The sequence below is a fragment of the Pangasianodon hypophthalmus genome, chromosome 2 (assembly GCF_027358585.1).
Source record: "Pangasianodon hypophthalmus isolate fPanHyp1 chromosome 2, fPanHyp1.pri, whole genome shotgun sequence".
Classification (NCBI taxonomy): Eukaryota; Metazoa; Chordata; class Actinopteri; order Siluriformes; family Pangasiidae; genus Pangasianodon; species Pangasianodon hypophthalmus.
In genome coordinates, this window is record NC_069711.1 from 7061033 (window position 1) to 7079878 (window position 18846).

The window sequence follows — 18846 nt, forward strand, 5'->3', positions numbered from 1 at the left end:
ACAAAAACTCTGCCATTGTCCAAATACGTCCGGACCTACACATACACACACACATATATATATATATATATATATATATATATATATATATATATATATATATACACGTTATAGGTTTCATAGTTTAAAATTTTCATTTTAATTCTAAAATAGTAGCAATAGGAAAAATGAAGAAAATTTTCTAAGAGTAGGTGTGTTTGACTAGTAGTATGTTTCAATGTTCTTTGAGGATTTGCTGATTTATTAACTTACTCAAATTTATATGAAACTGCACGTATCGTGAGGGTATAGGAAACAAAACTTCCTCCACTTCACTGCAGTTTTGGATGCTTTTCACTCGTAAAGTGATGTTACGCAACAATTTAGAAATGTGTCTGGCCTTTTTTCGTCCTGGAGGTTTTTTAGTGCTTTGTTTCTTAATGAGACAGAGACCAGAGCGTGAAGCAGCTGGATCTGCCGACATCAGTGTCAAATTAAGGGGTGCTTATTAAAGGCCTGGGAAGGCTGGCAAGATTGAAATGCAGCTCGATAAGAGCTTGTCTAAGAATGGCATGTCTAAAAGTCAGAGCTCTTTTTGTTTTGTAGAGACAAAAAAGAAAACCCATTTTTAGTTCTTAGATTAAAGACTTTTAAATTAAACCCATTTTGGAGCAATGGATGGGGGTGTGATGGTCTTTTCATGATTACAGAATGGCAATAATTGAAGATGTTCAAGTGCTGTTCACCACATAGCAATTAATGACCCATTGACCCAGGCTATCTCATTTGATTTTATAGCAACAAAAGCATTTTATTATGTCCCATATATCTTATCTCTATCTCAGTTATTAGCACTGTAAATAATATTTATGGAAGCAATACACACAAAACCCTTGCACTTCATCCTGATGGCAAGTGTGTGGACACAGGTGGGAATGTAAATAAACTAAGATGATTTTGTGTTCATATTTTATATAGTGAGTTTTATAGATTATTGTTTTATGGTCCTTATGTCATTGTTCTGACTGATGAGCTGATGAATAGTCATTGTTGTAATACCTAAGATCTGCATAAACAAGGTACAAATGACATCTTGGTAATGCAGTAATGAACCTTTTGAACATGTCACACTCCAGCATAAACATGGAATAAACAGAGAAATTTATTTATTTATTTATTTATTTATTTATTCATTCATTCATTCATTCATTCATTCATTACCATGATGTCATATTGTGAAGCAGATAAAGCTGAAAGGGAAAAAAGCAATAACTGCACAGGGGATCTCAAAACCCACCAGTGCAGAGCTACAGTAAGGTTCCGGATATCCAAAGCATATATCCATATGAAAGCACTCAACAGGAGAAATGGTAGAGGGAAAATGGGACTGTGGGCTAAAAGAGGGTGGGCCGTTATGCTTAAGGATATTCGTTCCTCTGGAGAATGCAACCGAGTGGCAGAATGTTGGGCCGATGGCGCGAAATTGCGCCAATGGCATGTGTGTATGTGTGTGTGTCTGTGAGCTTTGACGGCCCGCTAATCAGCTGCACATAAGTACAGCAGACACCAGTGGCTGCAAAGAGGGATAAAGAAGCTTGTTGCTCCACAAGGACTGCCAATTGCCTTTATTACCCAGCAATATAAGGCCAATCCTAAAAAAAAACCTTTCCAAATGACGCAAGGGCACACGTGGCATTAAGAAAGAAGGAGGTATGGAGAACTGAACTAAATGCCATGAGGTGTGTGTGTGTGTGTGTGTGTGAAAATATAGGTACAGGAGGTAAAGAATAAGTTTTCAAATGTGAGGTGGTGAAAGAATAAAAAATTCAAATGGTTGTCACATGACTTTTTGTACTTTGATTTTTTTCAGGCTTTTAATTTGTCTTAAAATCAAAACATATTAGACACACTGGTGAGGACATGTGCTGTGAGTTAAGGCATGGTGCAGTGTTGCTAGATTTTTTGTCTTATTCTTGATACATGATTCTTGAAGTTTAACCTTTTACTATAGAAATTTTCCTACTTATATGTTTGTGAACATGTGATTTTTGAAAGAATTTTGTCATGTAGTAAAAAATATCAACTATGGAATTATTATTTTGTAAAATTGGTCATATAATAAGTTCATAGTAAGATATACTTGGTAGAAAGTAACAAATGAATATTTTTACACAGTGCTAGGTGATGTGCCTTTGTTATTTTCAAATAATACTTTTTATTGGGTTGTTTTGTCATTTATTTTACGTCATAAACAAATGTTTTAATAAATTCAATTTTATAATATTTATTGTGTTGTTGTCAGTATATTGTCATTGTGAGTCAAAAACAAACCACTAATTAAAAAGAAATACTGATCCATTCTCATCGTTATTGTTATTCTTTTAGATTTCATATATTGAAAGCTGTTCTTGCTCACAAGTACACCCCATTGTTACTGTTATATACAAAAACAGAGCTAAATGCAAAATAAGGTTCCAAGAAAAAAGCAGTATGACATAGGTGTCACTATATTTTGGAATAATGCTTTTCTTTTCAAAATATATGCTTCAACAAGCACTTTCAATTGGCTTTTGTGTTTTTTTTAAAGTTACCCTTCAGTTCCCTTTGCTCATTGGTGCCACCTGCTGGACCAAACCATAGTTGGGCAGCTTTGAAAATAAACAGTTCAGTTCCACAGATATCCCAACATTTACCTCCAAGTTAACGCTGATTAAGAATGAAGAGATATATGAGGTTGTTTTATATATTAAAAAAAAATTAAAGAAAATCTGGGAGCACAATACCTCCAAAATGGGGTGGTGGGCCACACAGCAGCACCACAGCCTGGCCTTCTCTCACCAAGACTGCATTTCTGGCCTTGTTGGTGAAATTCTGAAGATCTGCAAACAACAGTTATGCTATTAGTTTTCACTGTGCGAGCACTATCTCGTTGAAAGAGCACTCAGAGGACAGGAACCTTTAGAAAATACCATTCTAATCCACAGAGAATATCTGAAATACCACTACCACTGCAGGCATCAGTCATCCAATTAAAAACAAAGCTTTTAGTTAAGCACTTAATCAGCTGTCTACTGGAAAGCTTGAAAACATATTTTCTGAATGTCAGATCCTGTACACAATGGAATATATTACAACTAATTCTCTACAGGAATGAAACTACCATTATTACTGTTGAAAAATAAATGATCTAAAATTTAAATGATCCAAAATTAACTTTGCAAGAATTAACCGATTCAGAATGAACAGTTTCATACAAGTTTGCTTGCTTTAATCCACAAGTAATGATAGGTTTCTGAGATGTAGGATGGTATGATGCAGGAAATTCCTTTTAAAGCTGATAAAATATCATTGTTATGAATACAAAAACTCATAGTGTATATGTAAAGATGCATTCTTGCATAAACCCAGAAAAATATTGCAGCAGCATTACCATTACCAAACGTCACTGAATGGCTATGTCACTCAAGAATGTTTTTGGAATTGCAAATGACAACGGATTTGTTGATGCTGTAATTACACACTGACTCAGTATGTTATTGTCTATATTTCTTCCTTGATAGGCAAAATTTTACTAGCACAATTTTATGTCGAAGATATCATCCAAATGAGAGATTGTGATTTTTTTGTAGTTGTCAGAAATAGACACGTCCTGTATATTCAGACTTACATCACATACTCTAAGGTATTTAATGTACTTGAAAAAAAAAAAGATAGTTTCATAGTAATGTGCTAATATTATCACATGATCATCTGTATTTACCACATCTGTAGCACATGTACAAATACTACACGCAACAACTTTGATGTAGTTCCCTGTAATTAGACAAGAATGAGAAAGTGTTGACTTAAAACTCATCTATAATAGAAATAGCACCGTACATGTACATTGTGCATGATAGTATATAAACTCAGGATGAAACTCTGTTTATGAGAAAAAGTCTTACCTATACTGTTATAATTACAGTAAATTAATGTAGTTTTACAGTAGTTTTAATTATACAGTTATAATTAAATACAGATTTGTTATTATAGTTTTATTCAACTTGCCATGTCTATGCCCGAATCAGCATTCAAATTTCATTCCACTGCGGCCTACAAACATGGCCACTGCGGTCTACGAATCCCGACACACACTCCTTATCACGTTCACGTTCACTTAACTACTGATTATGCGCACCTGGTTTCAATTACCCACATACCCTGTATATACAGACTCTGGACATTCATTCATTCATTGTAAAGTGCTTTGTTGTGAATATCTTATTTGCTATTCATCTGACCTCTTGCCTGACTCAACCATGAATTTTCTGGATTTGTTTGCCTGTCCCGTTTTTAAAAAAAATATTTTCAATTAAAGCACTTTTGCAACTGCAACTGTCTCTGCCACCTGACACTTTACATACTGAAGCAATGTAGTGCAATTATTTTATGGCATTCATGAGTGACTAGACCTGCACAACAGGCCTGGCTGAAGAATTCGTCAAAGTGTTCTACAAACATACATGTTTATAGATGAGTTTATGAGATGAATATTAATTCACCAACTGTCCTTAAACATCCATCATAAATTAGGTTTTAGTAAACAAGTTTTCTGTCATGGAAATCTGCCAAAATTCCCATACATGGTAATGATAATCAGCCATGCGCTCCAGATGCAGTGGCTAGAGATAATGTTGGGGGAAAAAAGGCTCGATTATTCAGTTTTTTACTTGTGTTTCCATTATAAAGAAGGGGCCAACAATTCTATATAGCAATTTTGGGATTGCCTTCAGAGAGAATGATACAATAGGCTTTAAATATCATGGAATGTCCTGTGTCTGATACTAGTACATGTCTAGAGTGTAAGAGACAGAAAAAAGAATTATTCTTATATTTTATACACATAATTATTGTGTAACTTTTGATAGCTGATTCTAGTATTACTTTTGATTTTACTAACAGCATACTAAATGCATTGTGAAAAATATATAGAAATGCTTCTATATATGTGAAGAATATATAGAAGCATTTCCTGAATAGAACATAGTCAGTTAGAGCTCTTTGAGGAAGCCTTTCAATTCGGCGACAGCAGAAGAAGTTGATGTGTGAATTCTACTCACAGGCAAAGTCCACTTTGGCCTTGCGGCTTAGGATGGTTCCAAAGGCATTAGTGGCAATACACTGGTAAGATCCTCCGTCTTTCATCGCCTGCGGGTTATTGATCAAGAGGTTGCCCTCTACCAGGCTGTAGTTCAAATCACTGTAAACGTTGAGATCTCTTCCATTGAATTTCCACCTGCAGGTGAAGGGCAATACAGTTTTGCATTTTTAAAAGCAACTGAGCAATTGTGAAGCCAAATCTTATCAAATTTTAATTTACTGGCTATACAAATCTACTTTTAAAACCTATGTTTAGTTGAGTACTTAGGCATCTCATTGACGTATGGCATTTCTTTTCACTCTATACCTGAGCCACTGCAAATTTAATCCAATACAGCTTATCATTAACACAGTTTTTAAAAATATAAACATAATGTAAATAGCCACACAAAACACAGATTGGAATTTTCCTGACTGTGTGTGTGTTTGGGGGACAAGACTCAAATCAGACAAAGCACTTTGACATGTGCTTTGTTCTGATTTGAGTCTTGTCTCAACCCCATCCTGTTACTGGTGTATTTTCCTGTCTGTGGCCAGCTGTTCTCCGTTTAGCTCTTGATTAGCTGGTCTATTTATACCCTCCTGTGTCTTTTTCTCATTGCGAAGTCATATGCTATAAGATGTTATTGTGCACTACTCAGTTTGTTTTGTCTGGCTTTCCTAGGTCTAGTAACATGTCTTGCCTTTCCTGGTTTTGATGATCCTGTGTCCTCATTTATGATTATGGAGGTTTCTAGTTTGATGCTGTCCACCTGTTATCTGACCTCTGCATAAATAACATGCTGCTTTTATGCACTTGTATCCTGCTTCTACATGCACGTTACATACAGCAGGGATCATACTTCTTGTTTTTAACATTATTTCCCAAATCAACTCTCAATTCAAAGTGACCTACAGATGAACATGAAAAATCATTTTATTTAATATTATAAGTTTAATTATAAGCTGTTAGTATCTAGTAATTCAAAAAATTAAAAAAATAGGTAATTTTGATCTAAACAGTAAATAAAATAGAAGAAAATGGCTCATTTCAATGTAAACATCATTCATTTAGATTATGGTGTTGCCCTTTACATCCTAATACTCTTAAATAAACACCAAGACCTGAACCTTGGCCAGTGCTCTTTGTCTAAGATGGTTGAAAAATATGAGCCAGTATGGGCCATTTATTACCTGTAATGCGGCGGCGGATTTCCTTTGGCTTTGCAGTTGATGAATATCTTGTTGTCTTCACTGCTCAGCGGGAAAACACTGTCACTAGGCTCTTGGGTGAAAACAGGTCCATGTTGAATATTTCTCTCTGCAAAAATGCAAAACCTGGTCCATGTTGGCATATTCAGAAAAAAGCAGGTGTTTGATTATTGATACACAAAGCAGAAAAAAATAGTGAAGTGGAAATTTCACTTGGGAACACTTTTTTTTCCCCACATTACCCTTCAGAGCAAGAGGAGAAATGGGTAACATTATGTATATTTACAAGCCAGCACTTCAGCCAGTTCTTCAAATTAAAGGACCATAGCCATAAAGGAGACACATAAATGAGAGCCAGTTATTTGCTTATCCAACACAAAATAATTCCATCTATCCTTCACACAAAACAAAGTTCCTTGAATTCTCAGGCTCAATAGCAGTCGAACTGAGGTGAGGCAGCTACCTAACTTCCCATGTTTCTCTTTTGGCTTTTGTGACATTATCATTTCTTAAATATATCTGTCTACATATAATCATTATATACTTTATTTACTTGGTTCAATTTAATATGATTGCATGATATTATTATTATTATTGCATGCTTTACTATTTCAAGTATATGAACTCCTCTTGCCTTTCTCTATGGTCTTCTTCAGTAGTAAATCAGATAAGAATATTAAAATACTCTCATCTGTAAAGTGATTGCTGTTGCTGGGGTAATCTATTCACCACTGTAATGCCGATAGATAGATAGATAGATAGATAGATAGATAGATAGATAGAGTTTTTAACTGATATTCAGTCAAGTAGTGAACATATAAACATGTTAATTGTGATTAGAAACAAACACAAACTGATGCACATTTGCAAATCCAAACACAATGTGCAACTAAAGCCTTTGTCACAGTCCAGAATATCTCAGTTAAATTTCAGCATGTTTTTCTTTGTTCATCCTCCTCTTCTTCTTTAGGGATGAATCACCTGCTTGTTCTCTACAGGAAGATTGTCTCTCTCTCTTTTAACAGGTCCCTAACCTTGACAAGGACAAAGTGAAATGCTCCCTCCCACATAGTCAGGCTAATAGAAATGGCCTGTTTGCCTGGGGTGAGGGCCTCGTGTCTCCTCATTCATTTTTTTTCCCTTTCCTTTGCCTTTTTATATGTCCTTTAAATGAAGGGAATTAATGATCCATTTAGAGCAGGGCCGCTCATTCTGGGAAAGGCGGTTGTCTTCACCGCAGGGAGGAAGTTCTTGAGCCACCTCTTCTTCTAAGTATGAAACACACAATGCTGCAGGAGTGGATTAAGTGAGTCTATGAAGGTTTTCAATCATTCAGGTCAATGTGCCTAGTAATAACAGGTCAAGGCCACTTGACTTGTGGTTTTATCTTGAAGACTTTTCATTGAATGGGTTTCAACATTTCTAGGGAATGGTGTGAAATTTCAGAAAAGTCTTCAAAATTTTCAAAATAGTCTTCAAAATAAGGTTTGATTACATACTCCATGAAGATGTATCAAAGAAGAATCAGCCATATGGGCAACTGAAGAAACTTAATCACAGTGTGCTCTATTTGAAGACGAAAGAGTAAAGTAGATGAGATGGAGTGCAATAAAGCACCATCCTCCTCTTGTGAAATGGAGAAATGGGAATTAAGCAGATCAGGTGCAGAGTTAAAGGTTACTAGAAAAATACTGTACCTGCAAGGTAGCATTTGAGTGACAGCAGGGTTAGCGCCACCCGTGATAGTAAAATCGTCATCTTCATCATCCAAAGCCACACTTTCAGTTTTATTGCCTGTCCAAAATACTTGAGCGATGTTCTAGTGTGCACATCAGCTTCTGTTATCTGCAAAAGAGAGAGACAGAAAGAATTGAGATGCTGTAGTGAAGTGCAGTACTACATACACTGAAAGTCTGTTGGAAAATCTAGCAGCAAAGCTGGAGATTGAGGAAAATCAGTAGCGCATTAATAATTCATTCATCCAAATAAGCACAGACAGAATCCCAGTCCCGCAGGCTCACAGCTGATCCACAGCAGCCGATATGTAGTGTCGACACACTACTATGATAGTCTCCAGAGAGGGAGAGAGAGAGGGGGGGAGAGAGAGACAGAGATTGCAAAGAAACCTGGCTTCGCTTGTAGCTGTAACATCTAAATTCACATCTGTTGCCAAAGGCACTGTTTGGATTGTGCTAAAAGTATTAGTTCTACGCGTATGGACTGCAGTACTGCCGTGATAAGGAACCTACAAACCTACACCTGTATTTGATTTTCACACTGTGTATCTCCAAACAGAATTACAAGTCGATATAATGAAAGGAGATGTATTAGATCAAATCTGTGTTTTGTGAGAGTGATGAGCATAATCTTTCCAGAGAATCCAATCCATTTCATCTAAACACATCAGAGTTATGCTTTAGTCACTTTAATTTTTTACTGTCATCATTGTTCTTTTTGCTGTTACAAATGAATGCTTGAATAGGACATGAATATGGTAAATAAATGTGCTTGAAGCATTTTGGCACTTCCAGAAACACTGATTTAAGAGTAATGCATTACCGTACGACACTGTAATACAATCTTTATTGTTCCTGTTGACTGACTCTATTATTTCTTTTTACTTTTTTTTACTCTCTGCGCAGTTACAATAAATGTTCTCAGGTATGTCAGTTTTTCTCTCTTTCATTTATAGCAGACAAATATAATAGGAGTGATGCATAATATTTTTAAACAAAGACAATTTATTTTTAGAATGTATTTATTAATTACTTCAAGAGTAAATTTCCTTCATTTAAATCACTCTGTTCGTTTGCTTTTTTTGATCTAAGTCATGATTTATTGAGCAATCAATTTCAGCAATCAATTGTAGAACAACTTCCTGAATCATGGAGAACTATAATGTGTCCTATAGGCATTCTGTAAAGGTTTTTAGAAAAAAAAAAACTTTTTTTGTACCAGTCAGATGTTCTCTATGGTAAAAAAGGAGTTGTCAGTATATATATATATATATATATATATATATATATATATATATATATATATATATATACACACACACACACACACACACACACCAATCAGCCATAACATTAAAACCACTGACAGGTGAAGTGAATAACATTGATCTCATTACAGTGGCACCTGTCAAGGAATGGGATATATTAGTCAGCATGTGAACAGTCAGTTCTCAAAGAACATGTGTTGGAAGTAGGAAAAATGGGCAAGCGTAAGGATCTGAGCGACTCCAACAAGGGCCAAATTGTGATGGCTAGACAGCAGTTGTGACGGCAGGTCTTGTGGGGTGTTCCCGGTATGCAGCGGTTAGTACCTACCAAAAGTGGTCCAAGGAAGGACAACCCGTGAGCAGGGTCATGGGCGCGCAAGGCTCATTAATGCGCGTGGGGAGCGAAGGCTAGCCCGTCTGAGCTTATCCCACAGAAGAGCTACTGTAGCACAAGTTGCTGAAAAAGTTAATGCTGGCTATGATGAAAAGGTGTCAGAACACAGCGCATCGCAGCTTGATGCATATGGGACTGTGTAGCCGCAGACCAGTCAGAGTGCCCATGCTGACCCCTGTCCACCTACCTAAAAATTGTTGCAGACCAAGTACACCCTTTCATAGCAACGGTATTCCCTAATGGTGAGTGCAGGATAATGCGCCCTGCCACACTGCAAAAATTGTTCAGGAATGGTTTGACTTGGCCTTCGAATTCCCCAGATCTCAATTAAATTGAGCATCTGTGGGATGTGCTGGACAAACTCTGTCTGGTCCCACCTCACAACATACCGGACTAAAACGATCTGCTGCTAATGTCTTGCCAGATACCACAGCACATCTTCAGAGGTCTTGTGGAGTCCATGTCTCAACAGGTCTGTTTTGGTGGCACAAGGGGGACCTAAACAATATTAGGCAGGTGGTTTTAATGTTATGCCTGATCAGTATGTAATATATATATATATATATATACAGTCAGGTCTGGAGGTATTTGGACAATGACAGAATTTTTGTGATTTTGCCTTTATACACCACCACAATGGATTTGAAATAAAACAATCAAGATGTGATCGAAGTGTAGACTTTCAGATCTATTTTAAGAGGTTCCACAAAAATATGGCTTTTACCATTTAGGAATTACAGCCATTTTCTACAAAGTACCTCCATTTTCAGGGGCTCAAAGGTATTTCGAGAAAGTGACATAATTGTAAATATAACAATAAATTTAATACTTGGATGAAAATCCTCTGCAGTCAATGACTGCCTGAAGTCTGGAGCCCATGTTCTCAAAACTCAAATTCTGAGTTTCCTCCCTGGAGATGCTTTGCCAGGCCTTCACTGCAGCCACCTTCAGTTGATGCTTGTTTGTGGGTCTTTCTGCCTTCAGTCTTGTCTTCCATAAGTGAAAAACATGCTCTATTGGGATGAGATCAGGCGACTGACTTGGCCATTGAAGAATATTCCATTTGTTTGCCTTCAAAAAGTCTTGAGTTGCTTTCGCAGTATGTTTAGGGTCACTATCGACCTGCACTGTGAAGCGGCGTCCTATCAGTTTTGTAGCATTTGGCTGAATGTGAGCAGACAATGTGAGCCCTATACACCTCAGAATTCATCTTTCTACTTCTGTCAGCAGTCCCATCACCAACAAACACCAGTGAGCCTGTTCCAATGGCAACCATACATGTACATGCCATTACACTTCCTCCACCATGTTTGACACATGATGTGGTATACTTAGGATCATGAGCTGGGACTTTTCTCTTCACATCATTCTGGTACAAGTTAATCTTGGTTTCATCAGTCCAGAGAATCTTATTCACAGAACATGGGGGGCTTTTTTAGATGTTTTCTGGCAAAGTCTAATCTGGCTTTCCTGTTCTTGAATGTTACCAGTGGTTTGCATACATGAAGGCATCTCTTGATTGTAGATTTTGACAATGATACGCCTACCTTCTCCAGAGTATTCTTGACTTCTGTTGATGATGTGAAGGGGTTTTTCTTCCACTTTAGCTGTTTTCCGTGGTCTTCAAGGCCTTTCGATGTTGTTGAGCTGACCAGTGCTTTCTTTCTTTTTAAGAATGTACCCAACTGTTGATCTGGCCACACCTAAGGTTTTTTCCATCTCTTATAAATTTATGTTGTTTTTTTCAGCCTAATGATGGCCTCCTTCACTTGCATTGAGATCTCTTTGGACTTCATATTGGTAGCTTCAGTCAAACAGCTGCCAAATGCCAACTCAATACCTGATATCAACTCCAGACCTTTTACCTTTGTCCTTTCATTTGTCTTGAAGTAACGAGGGAATGGACCGCACCTGGTCAATTAACTTCTTGTCAGTCAATTGTCCAAATGCCTTTGATCCCCTGAAAATGGAAGTACTTTGTTTAAAATGGCTGTAATTCCTAAATGGTAAATACAATATTTTTTGGGAACCTCTTAAAATAAAGCTGAAAGTCTACACTTCTATTTCAAATCCACTGTGGTGGTGTATAAAGGCAAAATCATAAAAAATCTGTCATTGTCCAAATACTTCCAGACCTGACTGTGTGTATATATATATATACATAGCCTTGTCCTCTTAATATGTAAATGCTAATGGTCCTCCAGTCAGGTTTTTTTTTTTTTTTTAAACAGTACTTAGGAATCACAAATCCTAAGGAAGAATTACAGACATAACCACATCTGAAATTGTCTGAGAGAGTTCCACAAAGTTAAAAATATTTCATGAGGGATATAAGTATACAGATAATGCAATTAAGTACAGGTTATGTAATTAAGTATATCCTTTGTATTTATCTTTACAAAAGAGGGAGCAGATCTAAAAAGGCTGTTGTGACAGAAGAGCAAGTTCCAAAAACTGTTGGTTAGTTCTGTTTAGTCTTTATGGGTTTTTTAGGTAGACAGCCTTTTTTTTTGCCATCCTTGCCTGCCATACTCACTCATGTCCACATTCTCTTTGAATACTTTTAATGCCTTGGATTCTTTCAGCTACAAAACATTGCTTCATTTCTATATCCTTTTTAAAAATCTTTTTATCTATGTCATTTTGGAAAAGTGGCAATCAAAGGCTATAAATGTAAATGGGTTTGAGAATGGATTTCTTGAAGTAGATGTGTCAAGGGCATGGCATATGCTTTTATTCTAGGGGGATATTTGCTTCAAATTTGCTTCATTTCTCATAAATTTAAATGAGCCCACTTACAAATTAAATGCTTTTAACTGGTTTGGGATTGAACTTTAGTAAAAAGTGTAGTGTGTGCAGGGCTCAGTGCCAATTTACAGAGGTTAATCAACGGTGCCTTGTTGATTGCCGCGGGGCTTTATTTTCTCCTGGAACCTCTAATAGTCTTTCATTTCCCCTGTATCATCCACATCTCTAACCATTTTAAGATGAAAAAAAGATGAGATGTTTCCCTGATTTGCTAGAGCCTTGCAATAAACTTTAATAATTTACTAGGGGTAAAGAGTTCCATATGTGCAAGATCTTAATGAACAAATTTAACATTATAATAATTATTGATTGTATGAGAACCATTAAAGTGAATGTATGCACATACTTCTGCATGGCATTCTGTACTGAGATAATAATTATTACATTATTTCATTATTTTTAAAAAATGGTTGTTTTACTTCTCTTTCTGTTTTCTTGTTTTTGAAATCCTGGACTCTTTTTTCCAGGATCTGGAAGTCTTCTGTTTCTCCTGCCAAATTATTCATGGGTAAGTGGCTCATAAGGAGGAATACAACTTAAGGATCTATTGGCTGCGCAACACATCCTCTGACCCTTAGCCATGCCCTGTCAATGAACTGTAAACTGTGACACTTCAGCCAACATGATCGTGTGAATTGCACAGATTGCTCAGTAGCAGATATCCTGAAAGCTAGGTGTGTGAGTTTTTATTAGTAATGTTATTTGCTTATAATGGAATGTTTTTGAATGCATTCATGCATGCATCATCATCTAGCTATATCTCATATCTATATCTTCATTATACTGTATATACTGTATATACAGTAATTTTCCAATTTATTTTCTTGTCCCAAACAATAATCAATCATATATTACTAACGACATGATGATGGTTACATTAATCTGTCTTCTGAGTGAGCATTTCTTAGATAGCATGCCATTAAATAAATGCAGATATCCAGCATGGTCTCGTATAGGCTGCTTGTGTAGGTGCTTGTCTGTACCTTAAATGATTTTGGCCTGACCCTATTAGCTGCTGATTTTAAATGTTTTACATCAACTGCTATCTAATAGGATTTCATTCTCTCTTGACCTGAGCATCCAAGTTCTCTTCTCACTATATCAAAGCTCTGTGAATTGATCCTCATTCTTTTCACCAAGCTTCTTGGGGAACATGCAATCACTGGCTAGAAAATGAAAAGAACTGACCAGGAGAGGAGAGAAAAATGAGCCTAGATAGAGGAACAGATTAAATCAGATGAGATTGATTATGTTCCGGTATTATCTGCTCAGAGGGACCACAAGTGCTGACCTTCAAACCCTTTGTCATTTCAGCCAACTTTATTGATTTGGGGTTCTTTTTTAACCTTGTGCTACTTCTTCTAATTTTTTTTTTTTTTTTTTGGTCGTTCTGACCCACCATGCCACTATGAGTCTCAATCAAGTCTTGGAAGACAAGTCAATAACCGGATATGTGGTTCACATCCTTAGACAACACAAGGATGATGCATATAGTCATGCATGCAGTTGAAATGGATACTGAAACAGTAGCCATGTGAGAAGGAGGAACTTCTTCTGAATTCCAGGTAGAGCGCTTGAGACCTGCTACCTTTCATTAGATATTACTTTTGTTGTGGCTATCACATGATTTTAGTCTTACATAAAATGACCTTCCCCCAGAGGTTCCACATTTTTTCCCTCTCAGCATTCAACACACCTGATAAAAACCGGATATTGGGCAATAATGTGGACTGTTTTGGACGGGGACATCAAAATCAAATTCAACCTGGGCCATATTAGTGGCAAAACTGGCAAGCTCAATAAGTTAGAGTAAGGTTGGATTAAAACCAAACTGTGCATCTCTCATTTGTATAACGCTGATGAACTTGGTATTTGTTCCACGAACAGTTTTGCCAGGTTCTGAGTATAATAATGTCCATGTATTGCAGATATATGCTCCAAATTAGAAATGTGCACTACTGTTAACTTGGTCCCCTGAAAGACTAAGAAAAAGAAAAATATTAGCCTTACTTTTCCTATAGCAGAACATTTTGGGCTGGTTTCATGTGTTTTTGTGCAGTTTTTAAATTGTAGTTGGGATGGGAAATAGCCTGGAATATGGAAGATAGCAGGCAGTGTTTGGCCCGCAGGTTTTGAGTTTGATCTTTGTGGTTTTGCGGGACCCTTGATACATTGACAAACATTTAATATAACCTTTAATAACTTATTTAGGCATGAGAATGCTTACTTTTGGTGAGCTCAGTTACGTATTAAAAGGTGAAATTATTCAACAATAATAATAATTAAATCTTTTAAACATGGAAAACAGGATTTAATTCATTGTCCATCCACACAGGTATTATGTTTGAGGCTTAGCATAAATCTATAGACATAATATTAGCAAATCTATTGCATTAAAAACATTATGAATTATGCATTCTTTATATTACACAAAAGGTCAATCTTCCACAGGCAGAATTTGTTGCACAGAAAGAACACCACACTGATGTAAATGAGAACTTTACATGTAAAGAACTGTAGGATTACAGTTACTCCATAGTGAATGTTGTGAGCTCACATTCTTAAAAAAACTAATATTTTTGCACACATCAACCTCCACATCACATTACTAGATGCTTTGTTTTACTTCATCTGACTAATTTTGTTTCAGAGCTTTTCTGACTTCTATACTCAACACTACAGCCTACAATAATTTGACAATACTTATGGAGTTCTTGCATATTTTAAACCCCAGGTATTGTTAAAAAAAACCTGTGCAGTAGATAATAGTTCATAGAAACATTTTAAAATTAGTGCAAATTTTAATAGATAAAGATAGCAAGTGTATTGAAAATATAAAAAGAACCAATTTTTAACATGGTCCAGTATCCTAAAGTATTCTGGCAGCTGTGCACTGAAGAAGTTGAGGCTTTTTTAAAATGTTGTTATTCTAACTATTCAGTAAAGCATTGGAATAATCTCACTTCAGTTATGATTGTATGCATCATTGTAAAGAAATTGTATTCTTCACAACATTATTAATGTGTATATCCAGAGAGAGTCTTGGCTGAGAAACAAGGACCCAACTGTATAATTCTCAAACCCACTGCAACATTAACCTGCAGTTCACTTGCATACAGGCATTCTTGGTAGTTGTATGTGTAGCTCAGCTAAGCAATGCAGCAGGCTAGATAAGATGGTTGTGTTTTTATTTGCAGTTGGACTTATATGTTGAATTAATTAAAAATAACTGGTTGAGATATTGCTGTGGTTCATTTGATTAACCTGACTAAGAAGCAGTTTTGTAATTTTTTAATTTTTATTTTTTTAGGAATATAGGTTTATAATTTCCAGTGTGAAAGAAAACAATTTTCTGAATGCTACAATAAACCACAAAAACAATCCTAGTCTTAAATCCCAAATTGGCTTAATGAGACAAATAAACATAATTTCAATTATTATTATCAAGCAGTCTTACTACCAATTATTAAGTTTTAAGAATGTTCAGTGAGTGTTCAAAATGGTCTAGATTGAATATCTTCAATAAATGAATAATTATGTTAAATGTCCATGTAATGAATTGCAGAGCTACACAATGCTTTACCTATCTGCAAAGCACCACACTACTTAGAGGGCACCTTTGGGCTTAAGTGGTCACCTGTAGCTAAATTTGGTCCATGGTTAATGTTTTTAACAAATAATACAGTACATTTGCCCTATATTATTAACTAAAATCTACACAATAGCTACACAATAGCTTTTTGGATGCTGTCTGTTAGGAAGGGCTGCCAGTTCTGCATTACAAAAGCCCCCGTGTTTAATAAAACAATGCCAGATTTAAAATATGTCCCCCCAAAACACTGTACACTTATTTTAAACTCCACCACCTACATCATGACTAGCAATGCCAAATACGTAATAATATTTATAAAGGAACACTATGCAATACTTTTTTAATGGAGCAATAATTACTTATACTATTAGATACAGTATATTGCCATAAATAAAATATACTTACAAGAATGAATAGGGCAAATCATTTATACAATACAGCATATAATCCATTATATATTGCTGATAATATGATCATGAGACCACCTTGCATGGTTGCTAATGCGTGCTGAAAAATTTTGGGGTGGCAGTGCAATGCATGTTTATGATGACATCTGGCTCAGTTTGATATAGGACTTCTATAGTGAGTAAATTTTTTTCTTTGAATAGATGTTAATACAGTTTTATATATAAATGTATTTAATACAATGTAAGCAAAATGGCCAATACCCAACAAGAAGATATATTTATAAAATATTTTGCAAATGCTAAAAATAAATTATAAGGATTAATGCTTGGTAATTTAGTACTATGCAAACTGATGTTAACACAGAGCACCTCTGTAGCTTTTGCAAGTTCATTATATACATACTATCCATAACCACTTATAGAGATCTATTATACACTCACTGTCCACTTTAATAGGAACAACTGTACACCTGCTCATTTATGCAGTTATCCAATCAGCCAATCATGTGACAGCAACACAGTGCAGAAAATCATGCAGATACAGGTCAAGAGCTTCAGGTGATTTTCATATCAAACGTCAGAATGGGGGAAAATGTGATCTCTGTGACTTTAACTGTGGTATGGTTGTTGGTGCCAGATGGGCTGGTTTTAGTGCTGGAAACTGCTGATCTCCTGGGATTTTCAACAGTCTCTAGAGTTTACACAGAATGGTGCAAAAGGTCTAGCAAGGCCTTGATCGGAACAATTTATCCGAACAAATATTAATGCATATATTTCATATAACAAATACCACATGTCTAAATCATTAACATCATGGTCAGTGCTTATTTCTATTTCAGCTGTCCCTTTACTGTTTTCTTGTCATGCAATGTAATTCTGAGTTTTGAAGTCATGGCACCTGCTTGATCCTGATGCTGTGTAGTGACTGTACTGTACAAGTATCCATACTACCATGTGTATTTATTGTACTGTGCTGCACATCATTCCACTGAAACTGTACTTTTGTTATTGTATGGTACTATGTGTTATTTACATGAATTGTCATCATTGTCATCCAAAGTTCTGAATGTAAAAACAGAGGCTTTAGTGCATCTGTTTCCAGCCTGATATGGAATGATAATATGCATCAAATGTGGTGCCAACCTGCCAGTGCTGAATTATCTGTCACAAGAAAGCGGTGCCCTGTTTTTAATGATTCATGTTGATCCAGGCATCCTCTGGGAGGCAGAGCTTTCAGCGAATAATAATAATAATAAAAGTAGTTGATCACAATCCCTCTGTGATTAATTTATATACCAGAGAAAAATACAATAGTAATAATTCTTGGGCCCAGAGAAAAGCAGTCGCAGGTGGTAGAAATACTGAGCGGGATGAAGCCTGGCTAATGGTGCCTGCAAGGGAAGTGATATGTCAGGGATAATCTCCAATAATATCAGGACATAGATAATGTGCACCCCTTCCACAGATGAACAGATTGCACTGCTATCTTTATGAAAGTGGTTGAAGACACTAACATTGGCATAGGTGACGATGCCAACTGATCTGCTTACAGCTTGGGAGTAAACGGAATATCATTGTACATATATATCTATGTTTTGATCTAAATCACAGGCTGCAAAAGCCTAGTCCATCCAGAAGGGAAGCCTACACTTCTCATCATGAGCACATTTGATGTTTGTAGGCTGGGGGGTGGGGTGGGGGGGTAGACCACATGAATCTGACAGACTGTCTGAGTCCTGCCAGCCTGACCTTCATAAGCGCTTCTCAGCCAAGGCACAGCGCCAGAGCTTTATGCAATTCATTGCTGTCATGTCGCTGCAAAGCGGGGGACCTCAAGGCCACCTCACTGTAAGTTTAGAATCAACTAGTCTGGAGATGCCAAGACGGCAGATAATGCTTGAAATATGAACCACAAACTGAATTAAATGTGGCCAAGAGTAATTATGAAATGTCATATCCACCCAAATCATCACCTACACCAACGTACATGAATCTAAACCAAATTCTATGTTGATTACCATTTAAAACATAATTAATACATAAGTGCATCCTTCTTTATATAACCTTACAACACAAACTTCCACTTGTCTTTATATACACTTGTGTAAAATGTGTAAGGTGTAAAGTCTGATTAACAAAAGCAAAAAACAAAAACAAAAGCAGATAAACACATGGAATAAAACTATAACATGCTTTTATAACAAATACATTGACTCTTCTTTAATTAAAAATACATAGTAATAATAATAATAATAATAATAATAATAATAATAATAATAATAATAATATACACTTGGCTTTGATCTAAATAGTACATGCTATAATGTGGTTT

The 18846-nt window shown here is 36.1% G+C and overlaps 1 protein-coding gene across 1 annotated transcript in view; it reads right to left on the reverse strand.

The window, feature by feature from the left end:
- LOC113529215 (contactin-4) overlaps positions 1-18846 on the reverse strand; it is a 127006-nt gene that overhangs the window by 47560 nt on the left and 60600 nt on the right. The window contains exons 2-5 of the mRNA XM_026918266.3: positions 8007-8154; positions 6292-6418; positions 5079-5254; positions 2763-2858 (exon numbers count right to left, since the gene is read on the reverse strand). Coding sequence (XP_026774067.3) covers positions 2763-2858; positions 5079-5254; positions 6292-6418; positions 8007-8076 — 469 coding nt within the window. The 5' untranslated portion in view covers positions 8077-8154. The remainder of the gene's footprint in view (positions 1-2762; positions 2859-5078; positions 5255-6291; positions 6419-8006; positions 8155-18846) is intronic.